The sequence below is a fragment of the Pagrus major genome, chromosome 9, assembly GCF_040436345.1.
Source record: "Pagrus major chromosome 9, Pma_NU_1.0".
Classification (NCBI taxonomy): Eukaryota; Metazoa; Chordata; class Actinopteri; order Spariformes; family Sparidae; genus Pagrus; species Pagrus major.
The window spans coordinates 14505400-14519668 of record NC_133223.1 but is presented as its reverse complement, the minus strand read 5'-3'; the positions used below and the strand labels follow the sequence as shown (position 1 = coordinate 14519668).

Genomic DNA, 14269 nt, shown 5'->3' with positions numbered 1-14269 from the left:
AGAAAATACAAGCAGAAGTTGCAGAGTGAGGTGGGAAATGCTTTAATTGATAGGATATGGTTTGTCATACTTGTTGTCGCATTGTTGTGATACTTTTGTTCTTACCTGTTTATAACATGTGTCTTTTTTTCAAATCTTCTCTTATCTGTCCAACAGGTAAGTCTGATTTTGTTCTTACTCCAAATATCACCATGTTAGCTTAGCTTTTGCTAAACTGCTAACTTCCTCACATTAATTGATGAATAGAGATCAAATAATATTTGATTCTGATAAATGAAACTCAAAACTGTAAGCCAATGTGCTGCGTTTGGGACTTTATTTGGTGTATAGCACCTTTGACTTGAAGTTGGATCAACTAATTTTTTTCTACCTCTCCAATCTCAGGGTCTTCCCGGGCCTCTTGGTCCTCAGGGCCCTCATGGACCTCCAGGGAGAGCAGGTGATCCAGGCATCCAAGGGCCAAAGGGGGAGAAGGGTGACCATGGCCGTGGTGGTATCATCGGTCCTAAAGGAAGTGTGGTAAGATATTCTTCTCTTTTTTTGTCTTAATGTTAAAAATCACAGCAGTCTCGTGTGTCCACTTGTTTAATGTGTGATTCTTGTGGCTCCACAGGGAATGACCGGCGTACCTGGGTTTTCTGGAAATGATGGCATTCCTGTAAGTCCCTCCATCAGTCTGGATCAATAGGATAGAAACTCACTGTACTTTGTGTTGAGTCTGACTGTAATGTGTTCTGACTGTGGTGATTGACCCTGCAGGGTCACCCAGGACAAGCCGGACCCAGGGGGAAGCCAGGTGCTGACGGCTGTAACGGGACACATGGAGATTCAGGGTCACCAGGGCAACATGGCTACAACGGCTCACCTGGTTTTCCTGTAGGTGAAACTCCAATCCTGTGTGGATAGAGACTTGAAAAATACAGAGTTTGATTTCCTTTAAGTGATCGTTATTGTCTGTGTTTTTTTTGTTGTGATCTCTCAGGGACAACCCGGACAGAAGGGAGCCAAGGGAGACTCTCTGGAGCTGAGTGTGTACATGGAGCGTTTCAGGGTGAGGAAGATGAGTATACAACAAACATAACTTCTGTTTCGAAGAACTGCTGGCTTCAACAAAATACATTTATTTCTGTAACGTCACATTCATTTTTGACCATCTCTCGACAGGGAGATCCAGGCACCCCAGGGATCAACGGAATATTTGTAAGGCACATTTATGTGTTATATGTTGTTATTCAGTTTTCTGTTGTTGCCATCTTTCTCATCTAATTTCTCTTCATTTTTGTCAGGGGCCTCCAGGGAATCCCGGATGGCAGGGTAACAGAGGCATCCCAGGGCCAAAGGTAAGTGTGCGTATGTGAGTGAGCAGTTTTAATATTAGCTTGTGAAGTATATTATAATGCAAATGTTTATGTCTTCTGCTAGGGTCCCACAGGTCCTCCAGGTCCCCGTGGACCAAAGGTAATGCAACGATAAAATATACTTAATTTAATATTATATAAATTTGATATATGACTGTTTAAATGCTGCATGAAATGTCATTGAACAGGAATGTGAATTTATGAATGCAGCTTCATAGTGTTGTTTGTTTTCCTGGGCAGGGCACCATGACCAAAGTGCTAAAAGGACTCAGAGGAGAACAAGTGAGTCACCGTGTTTGTCAAATGCATGTTAACATACATTAGTCAGGTCGTTGCTGGGAGGCAAATGCTATGAAAACAGAGTAGTTTGCTGTTAATGTGTGGGAAAATACTGAATTCACTTAGGTCACAACTCATCTGATCCACTTCAGTTTGTTCATCTGTTCATCTGTACTTTCCCACACAATGATTTGCGGTGGGGAAATCAAACTACGTACATTTACTCAAGTACTGCACTTGAGTAAATGTTTTGAGATACTAGTACTTTATTTGAGTATTTCTTAGAATCCTACCCCTACGCCACTACAGTTTCGAGGAAAAAATTGTACTCGCTACTCAACTGCTTTTAACTGACTGCTATAGTTACTAGTTACTGTTCAGACTATGATTTTAAGATTTTTCATAAAAATGTACATTCAAAAATTAAATTCATTCTTTAAGAGTGTATCAGTGTTTTTCCAACCAATTGGGCTTGTGAGAAATTATAGAAAAACAGTGTGTAGTTGGGCCCATTGTCACAGATGTTAGCAGATTTTCACAATTTCACTCTGACAAAATAACATTTTAAAGAGGTAACTTTATCTAATATTACACAATGAAATCAAAGAACAGGGAAGTGTCTAAAAATACAAAACAAATCTGTGTAGCAGAACTCTGTTTTGAAGCTTCTCACCCCCTCAGATTTATCTTGTGACCCTTTGAGTCGACCCCTAGTTTGGGCACTGGTAGACTAACGTGACCAGCTACAGCAGTAGAGGTCTGTTTACACAGGCCAGCATCAGCATTAACAATCTAGTAGTATAATAAATGATAATCAGTGATGGAATGTAGTTAAGTACATTTACTCAAGAACATTACTACTATTTTAAGGTACTTGTATGTTACTACGAGTTGTTGTTAAAAGTACCCAGAAGTCATTCTTGAGTAAAAGTAAAGATATCATGTTGAAATATACTTTGGTAAAAGTGAAAATCACCCATATGAACAGTACTTGATTAAAAGTCTTAAAGTATCTGATATTACATGTACTTAAGTATAAAAAGTAAATTACACATATTTACGTGTATGCATATACTGTATACTGCGTTCGACTGTCAGAATAAGTGTCTGTTGCTGTTCAATTTCAGTGTCAATCTTTTCTGAGTACTTTTCCTTTACTTTGCTACTCATACTTATGTACTTTTACTTGAGCTGGATCATGACTGCATTAGTTTACTTGTAATGGAATATTTTAAAACCATGTTTCTGGTACTTTTATTTCAGTAAAGGATCTGTGTACTTGATACAGATTTCTTTCTCCCTGAGCTGTCTGACTTCTGTTGCACTTCCTTCTTAAACCACAGGGGGACATCGGACCACCAGGGCCTCCAGGAAACTCAACTCATCAGCATACGCTGCCCCCCTACGGACCGTCGGTCTGTACATCAGCAAAATATGTTAATCTCTATTCATTAAACTGAAATTAAATTACATTCAGAGATGGTCTCTAAAATATGAAACATTACTCGGAGAGTTATTACACATGTACGCATGTAATAATATCCTCTTCTTTTATTATTTTAGGGGCCTCCTGGACCGAAAGGACTGAAAGGAGAAATAGGAGATCGGGTACGTGATCACTCATAACCATCATACACTTTTTCTACACATGAATGTGTTTGACACAGCATCAAATTCTTTTGTTCACTTTTTTCAGGCTGACAACAAAGGAGAAACTGGTATAATGGGATTTCCTGGACCTCGGGTGAGCACAGACACATTTGTACACATTTCATCCACAAACTGTCCTCTAAACACACGTTCAGTTTATATTAATGTATGTATATAAACAGTTTGTTTTTTATGCTGCTCTAGGGTGAATCTGGTCTAGATGGGAGTCCTGGAGCGAGGGTATGTTTGTGTAAAAGATGTTGTATCATTATTGGTTGTCAAATTAAATGTCCTTTTATAACTTTATGATGATGGCTTTTTCAGGGTGATGTCGGTGATCCAGGTCCAAAAGGCAGAGACGGTCTTAAGGTGAGTTTGCGGTTGATCGTCGATCATTATGATGATCATCACTGATAATGCATCTAAACCTCTATCTATCTGACTGACAATTATACATACACTCACATCTACAGGTAGGTTATCATTAATGCACAGTTATTATGTAGCTTTCCTTGTTACTTTTCTGGTCTGCTCCTCAACAGCTTAAAAATAAATATTGTCCTGTATTGTATATATTACTCCACTACTTTTAATGCACAGCTATAGTTAGTAGTTACTGTACATATTAAGTTAACTCAAGTTCAGTTTAGCTCCACCTGAACCAGCCACAACAGGTGCTACGTCAATAATATGATAATGATATCACGATATTTAGAGAACATTTGAAAAAAAGAAAATGCTATCAGTCAAATCAATTTTTGACTCTGTTCACTGTGTCTTTTTTTCTAATTTTTGGCAAATAAAGTACAATCAAAATACATGTGTAGGGAGGAGGAGAGAGAGTCTGCAACAATAACTGTACGAAAGTGTACAAAAAGAACAATTACATTTTTTTATATTGAAAAGGCAACCAGATAAATCTAACATCTGCTCTGGATTATTCACACGATGCTATCACATGTGTATTATTAACAGAATATATTTTTAATATCACTGCTATCATTGAATGAAATGTATGTAAAACAATGCACAAGACATTTACAGTATTTCTATTGCATGTTAAGGTTAACACAGCATGTGGGGTTTGAATATTTCACTCCAACTATTGACTATTGTAACAAGCAATTACAAAATATGTAATTCTTTAAAACTGTGAGGAAAATCATTTTGTTTTCGATTTCGTAAAAACCTTAAGAGGAATATCAGGAGCTGAAGAGGTTTTAATTAATCACCTTTGTGGTCTAAGTTTAGACTTGATTCACTGTTAGGCTCGTCAGCACAAACTAATGTTGTTCCCCCAAATATTCTTCAAATCTTAATTCAATTAAATTATAGAGAAGATCCCAAAGTTCCCAGAAATAGTGAATATCAGTCTGTCTTTTGTGAAAATGGGGGACTTGTAGAATATTTCCATTAGATGAAACAGTACAGCCATAAAAACAGTCCGTGGTTCATATTCAGTCAGTGCGAGCATCGTGTAGCTCCAGACAGTTTGGAATTAAGTGCTTTGAGGCTACTTCAGCGTTTGGTATAATGACCTGGTGTTTATAGGTTGTTGGAGCTCTCATTTGTGTCCTCTCCATACCTACAAGTCAAAAGTTTTGTGTCAAGTCAGAAAAGTAGTGTCTCTGGTGAGAGGCTGGCAGCCACAGTGGAGGCGATTATGCGATTATGCCCCTTAACTCCTCCAAAAATGCTCACAATATGCTCTGATTTTCAAAATCTTATTTAAACCTTGTCAGTGTCAGAGAAAGAAACAAGATTAACAATCAAAATGAACACAAGATATGATGAAAGACATACAGATTACAACTAAGTGCACTCTGCACTGACCTGGATGACTACGAACCTTCATCAGCACAGATTACAACAGGAGGATATGTGTCACAGTCATTTTCAAGACGTACAGTGTGTGCACATCAAGCATGTGATCTCATCCAGTCTCATCTGATCTTTACACTCGAGACTGACATTAGGTTTGTGTTTCAGGGAGTCAGAGGTGACGCAGGACTGCTGATTTCATCAGACACCAGTTGGCCTTGGTCTTCAACAGGTACGCTGAATAATCCCAGTCAAATAATCTGCCAGTTTGTTGATGACCCTGCTGCCTCACAAGTGTTAACAGCATGTGATCTGCCAAAAGTGGTGCTGACGTGAAGTGAAACTGTGTGGAGAAATTACTGACTTCACTGAACTTTAAAAGACTTGTCAAAGCAAAAGGTCAGGTTCTCGAGATAGGATGTGAATCTGATGAATAATAGAGTTTCTCATTAAATAAGCAGAACAACCACTATTATTATTACAGTATATTCAGATGAGGATACAACAGTTAGAAACTCTTCATAACCCTTCATGTATAATGTGTTACAGAGCTACAACAGACTTGATTATCCTCGATCCTCGATACCTCAGCATTTTATTTTATTTTATTTTATAACTACTTAAGCATTTTATTGTATATAGTACTTCATTGTTTCTATATTTGCCCTTGTATTTTGATTGTATTTGTACTTGAATGTACCCGCTGCTTTGATAACATAATTTCCCCTCTGGGATTAATAAAGTTATCTATCTATGAAGTCATTGTTTTTTTAATTATGCTTTGACTCGATAAGGTGGTCCTACTGGTCCTCCTGGTGAGCAGGGTCCAGAAGGCGAGAGGGGCCCAGTTGGAGACCAAGGCATCCCCGGACCCCCAGGACGGCCAGTTTACGACACACAGCAACAAAGTGTGTAAACTCAAACTCTCCAAGATAAGCAAAACCTTTGATAAACTCAGCAGAGAAGAGTTTTTGGCAAATATTAAATACTCTCTCTTTAATTTGCCTTTGTGTCTGTCAGTGTGGCAATTACTCGGGCCATTTGGATTCAAGGGCCAGCAAGGGGATCCAGGAAGCCCTGCTGTCAGTGCAGGACCCCCAGGCGCCAGTGGTCGCCCAGGGGACAGGGGCCCTCCAGGACCCAAAGGAACATGTGAGTTTACACCAATTTTTCTTACTAAACAGAAATATACAACTGTACATCGCACAGCAGTTAGCAGTTATACTGCCCCCTTTAGTTTTGGAGCTACCTTTGAATTCTGACCATTTCTTACAGATGACACCTTTAAATGTCTGCACCTTTACTGTATTTCTTTATGTCTCTAGGGGCTGAGTACTTCAAGGGGGCCCCCGGTGGGAGAGGCAGGCCCGGCAATGCAGGCTATAAAGGAGTGAAAGGTGCTGTAGTCATACTGTTCATGCTAAAGAAGATTGTTGACAGAAAGATACAGATTTCTGAAGTATGTCGCTGACCTGTGAGTGCAATGGTGTCCACATTCAGGAGATCATGGGGAATGTGAATGCTCCGTTGCAAACTCTCTCCCGGGGCCACCTGGTCCTGCTGGTGAACCTGGTGACGCTGGGATGACCGGAGAGTTTGGTCAGGAGGGTGACGTAGGAGACCCAGGTCCCCATGGAGAAGACGGATTCCCTGTAAGCCTAATCAAGTCATACCATTGTCATTCATTCTTTCCTTAAAGCTGTTTTCCCTTTTTTCTGGTTCCTCAGACTGTTTTCTGTTGTCTCACAGGGACCTGCTGGACTCAGTGGTGTGCCAGGCCCAAAAGGTCAAAAAGGGGCAGATACTGTGGCCACACAGAAAGGTGCACATGTTATCTCATCTCATTTCACAGCAGCACCATGGGTACAAGAAGGCCCACAAAACAGACAATGACTGCTGCTGTGTGTGTGTGTGTATGTATGTGTTTGGTTGTATGTGTGTGTTGATGGATGATATCTTGTCTATGTCGATGCACCACTACAGGATATTCTGGAGACCATGGGGTTCCTGGGCCAAATGGCTTGCTGGGAGTACCGGGTACTCCAGGCCAAGACGGTTTGCCTGGTTTCCCCGGGCGCCAAGGTCTTCCAGTGAGTCAACCAGTCATCTCCATAATGACAGTTTCATCATTCTTCATACTTATCATACACTATTTATTTCGGTGACGTAAAGGTCCGGTGTATAGGGTTTTGTGGCATCTAGCAGTGAGGTTGTAGACTGCAACCAACTGAACACCCCTCACCTAAGCCCTTCCCAACAGTGGTCACTAAAAAACTTGAAAGGTCTTTGCTAGAGTCAGTCTTTGTTTTGTTTTTTTGTTTTTTGACCCTGATCACATAAAGCGCTCATTCTTATGTAATGAAATTACACTGATTCTTAGTTTCAGGTGATTCTACACAAATGAAAACATAATTATGAATATTATATTTTATTTCTGCTAGTAGACTATTAGTGTCTATTAGCAGAAATAAAATATAATATTCATAAGAGAAGCTAACAACGGTGTTAGCCTGTTGGAGAAGCTAGCATCTCTGATTCTTAGTTGCAGATGATTATACACACTTAAAAACATAATTATGAACATTATATTTTATTTCTGCCAAAAGACACTAATAGGAGAAGCACTGTTGGAGAAGCTAGCATCAATGTCAGCTTGTTGAAGAGGCTAACACTGCTGTAAGCCGGTTTGAGAAACTAACACTGACATTAGCCTGTTAGCTTTAAATTTACCTGATCATGTTTTAATGAGTATAAATTCTCCACTTACGATTAATGCCTCTGGATCATTGTCTCTTAGTGTCAGGTGATTAAACACATGAAAACATAATTATGAATATTATATTTTATTTCTGTTAATCAACATTAAATACTACACACTAGACTTTTAATATGTGCATTAGGGCTTCATCTAAGTGTAATGATTGTGCTGGTTGATGTCAACAGGGAGAAGCTCCCAGCAGACTACGTGGAGACAAAGGTTTCCCAGGTCTGCCTGGTCGACCTGGTGTAGCTGGACAAGCGGGAGAACCAGGCCAAGACCTTACAGGCATCAAAGGCCAACGTGGTTTGCCTGGTGATGACGGCATCACAGGTTACGAGGGAGTTCCAGGAACACCTGGCAGCCCAGGTGAGAGGCAACTGACTGCCTCCTTCTACCCTTCATTATTCTCAAAATGTTGTTGCATATTTCTCCTTCAAGGCTTTATCTCTTTGCAGCGATTTGATCTGTTTTCACTCTACTAAGTATTTAATTTTACTTCACCTCTCTTGAAAAACTCTCTTTTGTATTTTGATGCAAAGCCGTGAAACGGGAATGAACATTAATGGCTTGTGATTAAAAAAGGAGAAAAAGCATGACAAGTATATGTTCGTGTTTTATTTATTTTTCTGTCTTCGCCTGGTGTTGTCTACTTGATGCACAGGCTGCATCCTTCAAACCAGCTGCTGCGAAGCTTGTTTGACATAGTGCTTGTGCTTTTGAATAACTCTTGTTCCGAATGCCTCTCTCTTTGATTCTCTCTCATTTGAAACTGAAAGGCGGCTGTAGACCAAGAGGAGATGGAGCACAGGTGGATGTAACAGGTAGCTGGTATAAAAAACGTCTTCACCGATTGCTCCCCACCTAACAACTCTTTTGTGCTTTGCCTCGGGATTATTTGACTTGTGTGCATGATAATTTTATAATTGTTAACAAATTGAGATTTAGTGAACTGAGATAGCAGCTAATGTAATGATAAACTTGTGTTCTGAAACACAATCCACGCTGGGCACCGGACAAAAATCACTTGCACCAAAATAGTAATTTCCACATCCTTTACATACAACCACCATGTTGCCCTAACACTGTATTTTTTTCTTCTTAGGTTCTTGCGATCCTATTCCAGGACCTCCAGGGCTGCCTGGCGCTCCAGGACCCACAGGGCTAGCAGGTGTTCCAGGTAACACAACAAGAAACTAGTGCTGAATGTTGCTTGCAGGATACCTGCTATGAACCATTTTTGATGTGTTGTTGTAATTTGTGAACTAACAGGTTTTCCGGGCCAAAAAGGAGTACATGGTCCACTTGGAGAACCTGGAGAGAAAGGCGAAACAGGAGAACAAGGCATAGGAGGCCACCCAGGACCATCAGGTGAGGCGTGAAAACAAAACACTGACTGAGCAATCGTCAGACAGATAGAGTAGATCACATCTGATCCTTAACCTGAATACCATCTGAAGTCTTAGAAACTTCCTAAGTCTCAGATCCCATTTCATCTGTGTCTAGGATGGCATTAAGGATTTTTGGTATTACAGAAACATGTTTACTAATTGCATTTAGAGGGGATAATATAAGGAATCCTAAATTAGGATGGCATAGACCCTGTCCTAAATTCAAAATTACTGCCTAAATTGGCAACTCCACTGTTGTTAGGTCTGCGTGGCAAAGGACAATGAAGGTGGGGAGCAGCATAAAAATCAAAATAGGCCTATTGATTGAAAGGCTACTCAAACCATAACTGTTGGAGAATCTAGCACCAATGTCAGCCTGTTGGAGAAGCTAACAGACTAACACTGTTGTCAGCTTGTTGGAAAAGCTAACACCATTGTTAGCCCTTTAGGAGAAGCTAGCATAGATGTCAGTCTGATTAAGAAGCCACCAGTGTTGTTAGCTTGTTGGAGAAGCTAATACCAGTGTAAGAGAAGCTAGCATCAAGGTCAGCCTGTTGAAGAGGCTGTCATTGTTGTTAGCCAACTGGAGAAGCTAACATCGATGTAAGCCTGTAAGTTTAATTTTCTATATATCCGGGTATATCCGCTGACAAGATTAATGCCTCTGACTCATAGAAGCTAAAATTGAACACCTGTCTTTTTGTCCATTACAACAAGCTAGCTGGTGTAGTGAGACAAGTGAAGTGAGACGGTGTGTAGTGTCTTGTGTACATTCTAAGGTTAAAGAACTGAGTTTACATGTCTTGGTAGCTTTTCTTAAGATAACATTCAAGGTGTGAGAAAGGACACAGCCACGGGTTTAGGAATTGCTTCTGTGATATGAGGATAGGATTAGGATTAGTCCAGTTATGATTGGACAAACAGATATCGATATCTCTTGTTAAAATTATTGGTTTTCCAATACAGGTTTTGCCGGACCTCGTGGAGACTTGGGATCTCCTGGCAGGAAAGGTTCATTAGGGGTCCCTGGATTTCCTGGTGTGTCCGGCCGGCACGGGTCACAAGGTGAAAAGGGTGTTCATGGAGAGATCCTGGGAGCATCTCCAGGATCCCCGGGTGATCCGGGGCTGCCTGGGTTTCGAGGAAAAAAAGGCCATAGTGGTGAACCAGGAGAACCAGGCTATCCAGGTTAGCCATGTCTTAACTTCAGTCCATTTGTCCTACCCGCACTTAGTCTTGCTTTGCCTTGTTCCTTTACTTGTAGCATTAGTGGGATCATTTGAAAGAATAAAGGATTTTAGAGCTGTTATCTTATGTTCTTATTCACCTGTTCTTCCAGGAATGCCTGGCATGCCTGGCATGATAGGCATCAAGGGTGAGAGGGGCCCTTCAGGCCTGCAGGGGGAGGAAGGTAGACCTGGGCCAGCAGGCAAATATGGCTACCCTGGTGATCCGGGGAGAGCAGGTCCACCTGGGCCACCTGGTGTTACTGGACAGCCAGGTGAGACAAACATACACATGGACACAATCTCAGAAATGTTCACTTTCATGTCTGACATTGTCCTTCTGGTACGTCATCCTGCTCACCAGGGTTAACTGGAGAGAGGGGAAGTGAAGGAGACCAAGGCCCTCCGGGTCCAATAGGATTAAAAGGCGTCCCAGGGACATTTGGTGCTGATGGTGCCCCTGGAGAGTATGGCCCATCAGGTAACCCAGGACAGCCTGGTGCCGATGGGCGGCCAGGACTTCCAGGAATGAAAGGTTTGTTCCTCAGATATTTACTTTGAAAATCTACTCCTTAAAGAATAAAGAGTGTATAGAGTCAAACTACAGGATTGTAGCCCTGAATTTCCACGTGCTGACATTTCAAGAAGATGGCTGACAAAAGCCCTTAGTTAAGACGCAAATTGGTGCTTGACTGCTGTGGTGGAACTGTTAAAAGGCACGATCGGAAAGCTTGCAGATTCTCGAAAGATATCAAGCAGGCTGAATATCAAGCCTCGTTGAGGATCGATTATGAGGTCGATGCAAAAAGGTACTGTACCAGTAGGAGCAGACAAGAGCTGGGGGAGGAGAGGAGTTAAGAGGGAGAGACAGAGGGGTAAATTAGCAAATTAGCCCACAAAAAGTCATATCATGTAGTGTGCAAACCAGAAGGACTTCAAGATTTCCGATTACATGACAGATAGTTCTGTAGTGTGGACAGTGCAGCGACCTGATGACTTTGAAAGTCAGGCAGTGTCACCAAGTCATAATTTGTACTTTGTTCAAGCATTCTGGTGAGAAATGTTTGTATTCAGTGTCTCCTTATGATCCCTCTCTTTCACAGGATACAAAGGGTCTACCGGCATGGAAGGCTTTGATGGGATGAGGGGTGATATAGGCGTGAAGGGCTTCGGCGGGTTTATAGGAGAACCCGGAGTCCTCGGCCAAGTTGGCCCAAAAGGAATGACGGGTAATAGAGGGGCGAAAGGTGAGAGTATTCTGTTATTAAATGGGTCTATGGTGTGTCGGATGGTGTTTTGTTGAGAATACCACATACATTCGACCACATAACTTACCATCTCTCTCACAACCATGATTGTCTGCCAGGTGATCGTGGTTTGAGAGGGCCACCTGGGGATAAGACTCACATCCCAGCCCAGATAATGGTTGACATGAAGGGAGCCAAGGGAGACCATGGAAACGAAGGAACTCAAGGTTTCACCGGGCAAAGAGGTGTGCAGCCACAATCTGATATCAGTCACTCTTTCCTTCTTACCTCCTCCGTCCTCCTTCACTTCACTTCCTCACATCCTTCCTTTTACACAGGTTCTAAGGGTTTACCTGGTGTGCCGGGCTCCGGGGGATATCATGGTCTTCCTGGAGACCCCAGCAATGAGAAAGGTGTCCAAGGAGATCCAGGTGCACAGGGGCTGCCAGGGTTGAAAGGAATGCCAGGCCTAACTGGAAATCGGGGAATAACTGGTTTTGATGGAATGACTGGCAAAAAGGTGAGCAGAGCCATACTGGTCATTTGTAACGATGAACTCCCAGAGAATTATTAGCCAACTCTTCAGTTTCCCTCAGCTCTCTATGGTTGTTGTTGTTCCATTTTTACAGCAGTGTTTCCCACACATAGACTTTACCTTAAAAAAAGCCTTTATTACAAACTTGTCAGTTTGAAAGGAGTGAAGGTCTAATAAATGTTTCTATTTAGTTACTATATGGAAAATGTAGCCTTCCTCTTGTAATCTGCCTCTTCGTGTGCCCCTCTACATTATGAAAGTGCTATAGTGAAGTGCCGAAGTACCCCTTCAAGTAGACTTATATCAATTATTGCACTCACTCTGTCACTATGTCATAATTTGTTACATTTTACTGTTGTTTTGTAGCTACAAATAAATGTTCATTAAATTCTTTTCATTGCAACATTCCATGCAAACGTTTGATATGTTTGTAAGTTGTTCATTTGTTACCTTTCAGGGACTTAAAGGAAGCCCCGGTGCGTATGGTGCGTCAGGAGACATAGGCAGAAAGGGCATCAAAGGTACAACCTCAAATTTTAACTTCACACACTAGATGATAATCATAAAGTGATAGTGATGAAAATATATAAAGTGATAATCACGTTTGAATACAATCACAGGTGAGAGAGGCCCTCGTATAGACCTTCCAGGAGTTCCTGGATTGAGAGGAGAGCATGGTTTTGAAGGAGACCTAGGTACAAACTGTAGCTCATGCAGCTTTTCTAACTGCTCCTCTTTGAAAGGCTCATTCTTGACTGATATGATATGTTTTATGGACCATTAACAGGCCAGAAAGGATTGATTGGAAACCCTGGGGAGAGGGGTACACCTGGTTTTGATGGTATCGAAGGGAGAAATGGAGTGTCAGGTGATCCAGGAATACCAGGAAACACAGGTAAGAGACACTCATTAACCTCCATATGTAGAGCAGCATTACACCTGCTCTGAAACTGACTTGTACACAATTTTAAGAACAACATATCTGTTTTCTGCAGGCACAGACGGGCAGAAGGGAACTCCTGGTAGCCAAGGTCAAAAAGGCTTTCCAGGAATTCCCGGTAAAGAAGGACTTCCAGGCTTCCCTGGTTTCAGAGGAAACAAAGGTAACTCGATCAGACCTGTGCCCTCTCTTTCTTTTCCTTTAAACTACATACTTTGTTGTCCACTGTATTCCTCCTTCTAATCTATGCAAATGTGTGCAGGTTTCCCTGGCCTGAAGGGTCTTTACGGACTACATGGACTGAAGGGACAAAAGGGTTTCCAGGGAAAACCAGGTATGCAACAACGTTTCAAGAATTCATATAAACAACATCACAATATCATATATCATGAATGCTGAGCCAGAAAGTAGTTTAAAGGTCCAGTGTGTGGGATTTAGAGGGATTTAGGGGCAAAAATGGGATTGAGTACTGGCAGAAATGGAAAGTATTATTCAGAATTTTGTTTTCATGAGTTTCTAATCACGTTAAACTAAAAATTGCTGTGTTTTTGTTACCTTAGAGTGAGCCTTTTATATCTACAGAGGCAGCAGGTCCTCTTTCATGGAGTCCGCCGTGTTGCACCATTTTCCTACAGTAGCCCTGAAAGAACAAACTAAAATCAACATTGATATGCTCTATGCAGCCATTGTAGGGGAGGGTGAGATGAGAGGTGTTCAGTTCAGTTGCAATATGCAACCTCAACTCTAGACGATATATCAGTTATTAAACACTTGTGACAAAGATATGTAATGGAGCCAGGATATTTTACAGTTTAACAATAAACTTTACCTGTCTAAAATCAGTGCACTGAAAACAGTAAACGTCACTGGAAGTTTAATAGTTGTAAATTGCTTAAAGCATCTTTTTCTGCATTGTGTTTTTTAAAACCAAATAGTTTTTATATCAGCTGATTCATCTGTGATAGGCGAATATCGGCCACAACAGTCAGCAGTTTTTTGGTTGGATTGAGTACCGAACTCCGTACATACTTTTAAAGGTATCATCCAAATAGTGACGGTAAATC

General features: G+C 41.3%; 1 protein-coding gene across 1 annotated transcript in view; it reads left to right on the top strand.

Moving 5' to 3' along the window:
- col4a2 (collagen, type IV, alpha 2) overlaps positions 1 to 14269 on the top strand; it is a 64027-nt gene that overhangs the window by 42044 nt on the left and 7714 nt on the right. Inside the window, exons 5-39 of the mRNA XM_073473338.1 lie at positions 385 to 519; positions 614 to 658; positions 760 to 876; positions 983 to 1051; positions 1165 to 1200; positions 1287 to 1340; positions 1423 to 1458; positions 1599 to 1640; positions 2981 to 3052; positions 3201 to 3245; positions 3334 to 3381; positions 3492 to 3527; positions 3612 to 3656; positions 5277 to 5340; positions 5903 to 6016; positions 6129 to 6260; positions 6434 to 6505; positions 6609 to 6760; positions 6858 to 6930; positions 7092 to 7198; positions 8052 to 8235; positions 8646 to 8690; positions 8972 to 9046; positions 9139 to 9237; positions 10224 to 10445; positions 10597 to 10758; positions 10848 to 11018; positions 11587 to 11730; positions 11850 to 11975; positions 12069 to 12250; positions 12723 to 12786; positions 12886 to 12960; positions 13053 to 13160; positions 13261 to 13368; positions 13468 to 13539. Of these exons, the coding sequence (XP_073329439.1) occupies positions 385 to 519; positions 614 to 658; positions 760 to 876; positions 983 to 1051; positions 1165 to 1200; positions 1287 to 1340; positions 1423 to 1458; positions 1599 to 1640; positions 2981 to 3052; positions 3201 to 3245; positions 3334 to 3381; positions 3492 to 3527; positions 3612 to 3656; positions 5277 to 5340; positions 5903 to 6016; positions 6129 to 6260; positions 6434 to 6505; positions 6609 to 6760; positions 6858 to 6930; positions 7092 to 7198; positions 8052 to 8235; positions 8646 to 8690; positions 8972 to 9046; positions 9139 to 9237; positions 10224 to 10445; positions 10597 to 10758; positions 10848 to 11018; positions 11587 to 11730; positions 11850 to 11975; positions 12069 to 12250; positions 12723 to 12786; positions 12886 to 12960; positions 13053 to 13160; positions 13261 to 13368; positions 13468 to 13539 (3331 nt within the window). The remainder of the gene's footprint in view (positions 1 to 384; positions 520 to 613; positions 659 to 759; positions 877 to 982; positions 1052 to 1164; positions 1201 to 1286; positions 1341 to 1422; positions 1459 to 1598; positions 1641 to 2980; positions 3053 to 3200; positions 3246 to 3333; positions 3382 to 3491; positions 3528 to 3611; positions 3657 to 5276; positions 5341 to 5902; positions 6017 to 6128; positions 6261 to 6433; positions 6506 to 6608; positions 6761 to 6857; positions 6931 to 7091; positions 7199 to 8051; positions 8236 to 8645; positions 8691 to 8971; positions 9047 to 9138; positions 9238 to 10223; positions 10446 to 10596; positions 10759 to 10847; positions 11019 to 11586; positions 11731 to 11849; positions 11976 to 12068; positions 12251 to 12722; positions 12787 to 12885; positions 12961 to 13052; positions 13161 to 13260; positions 13369 to 13467; positions 13540 to 14269) is intronic.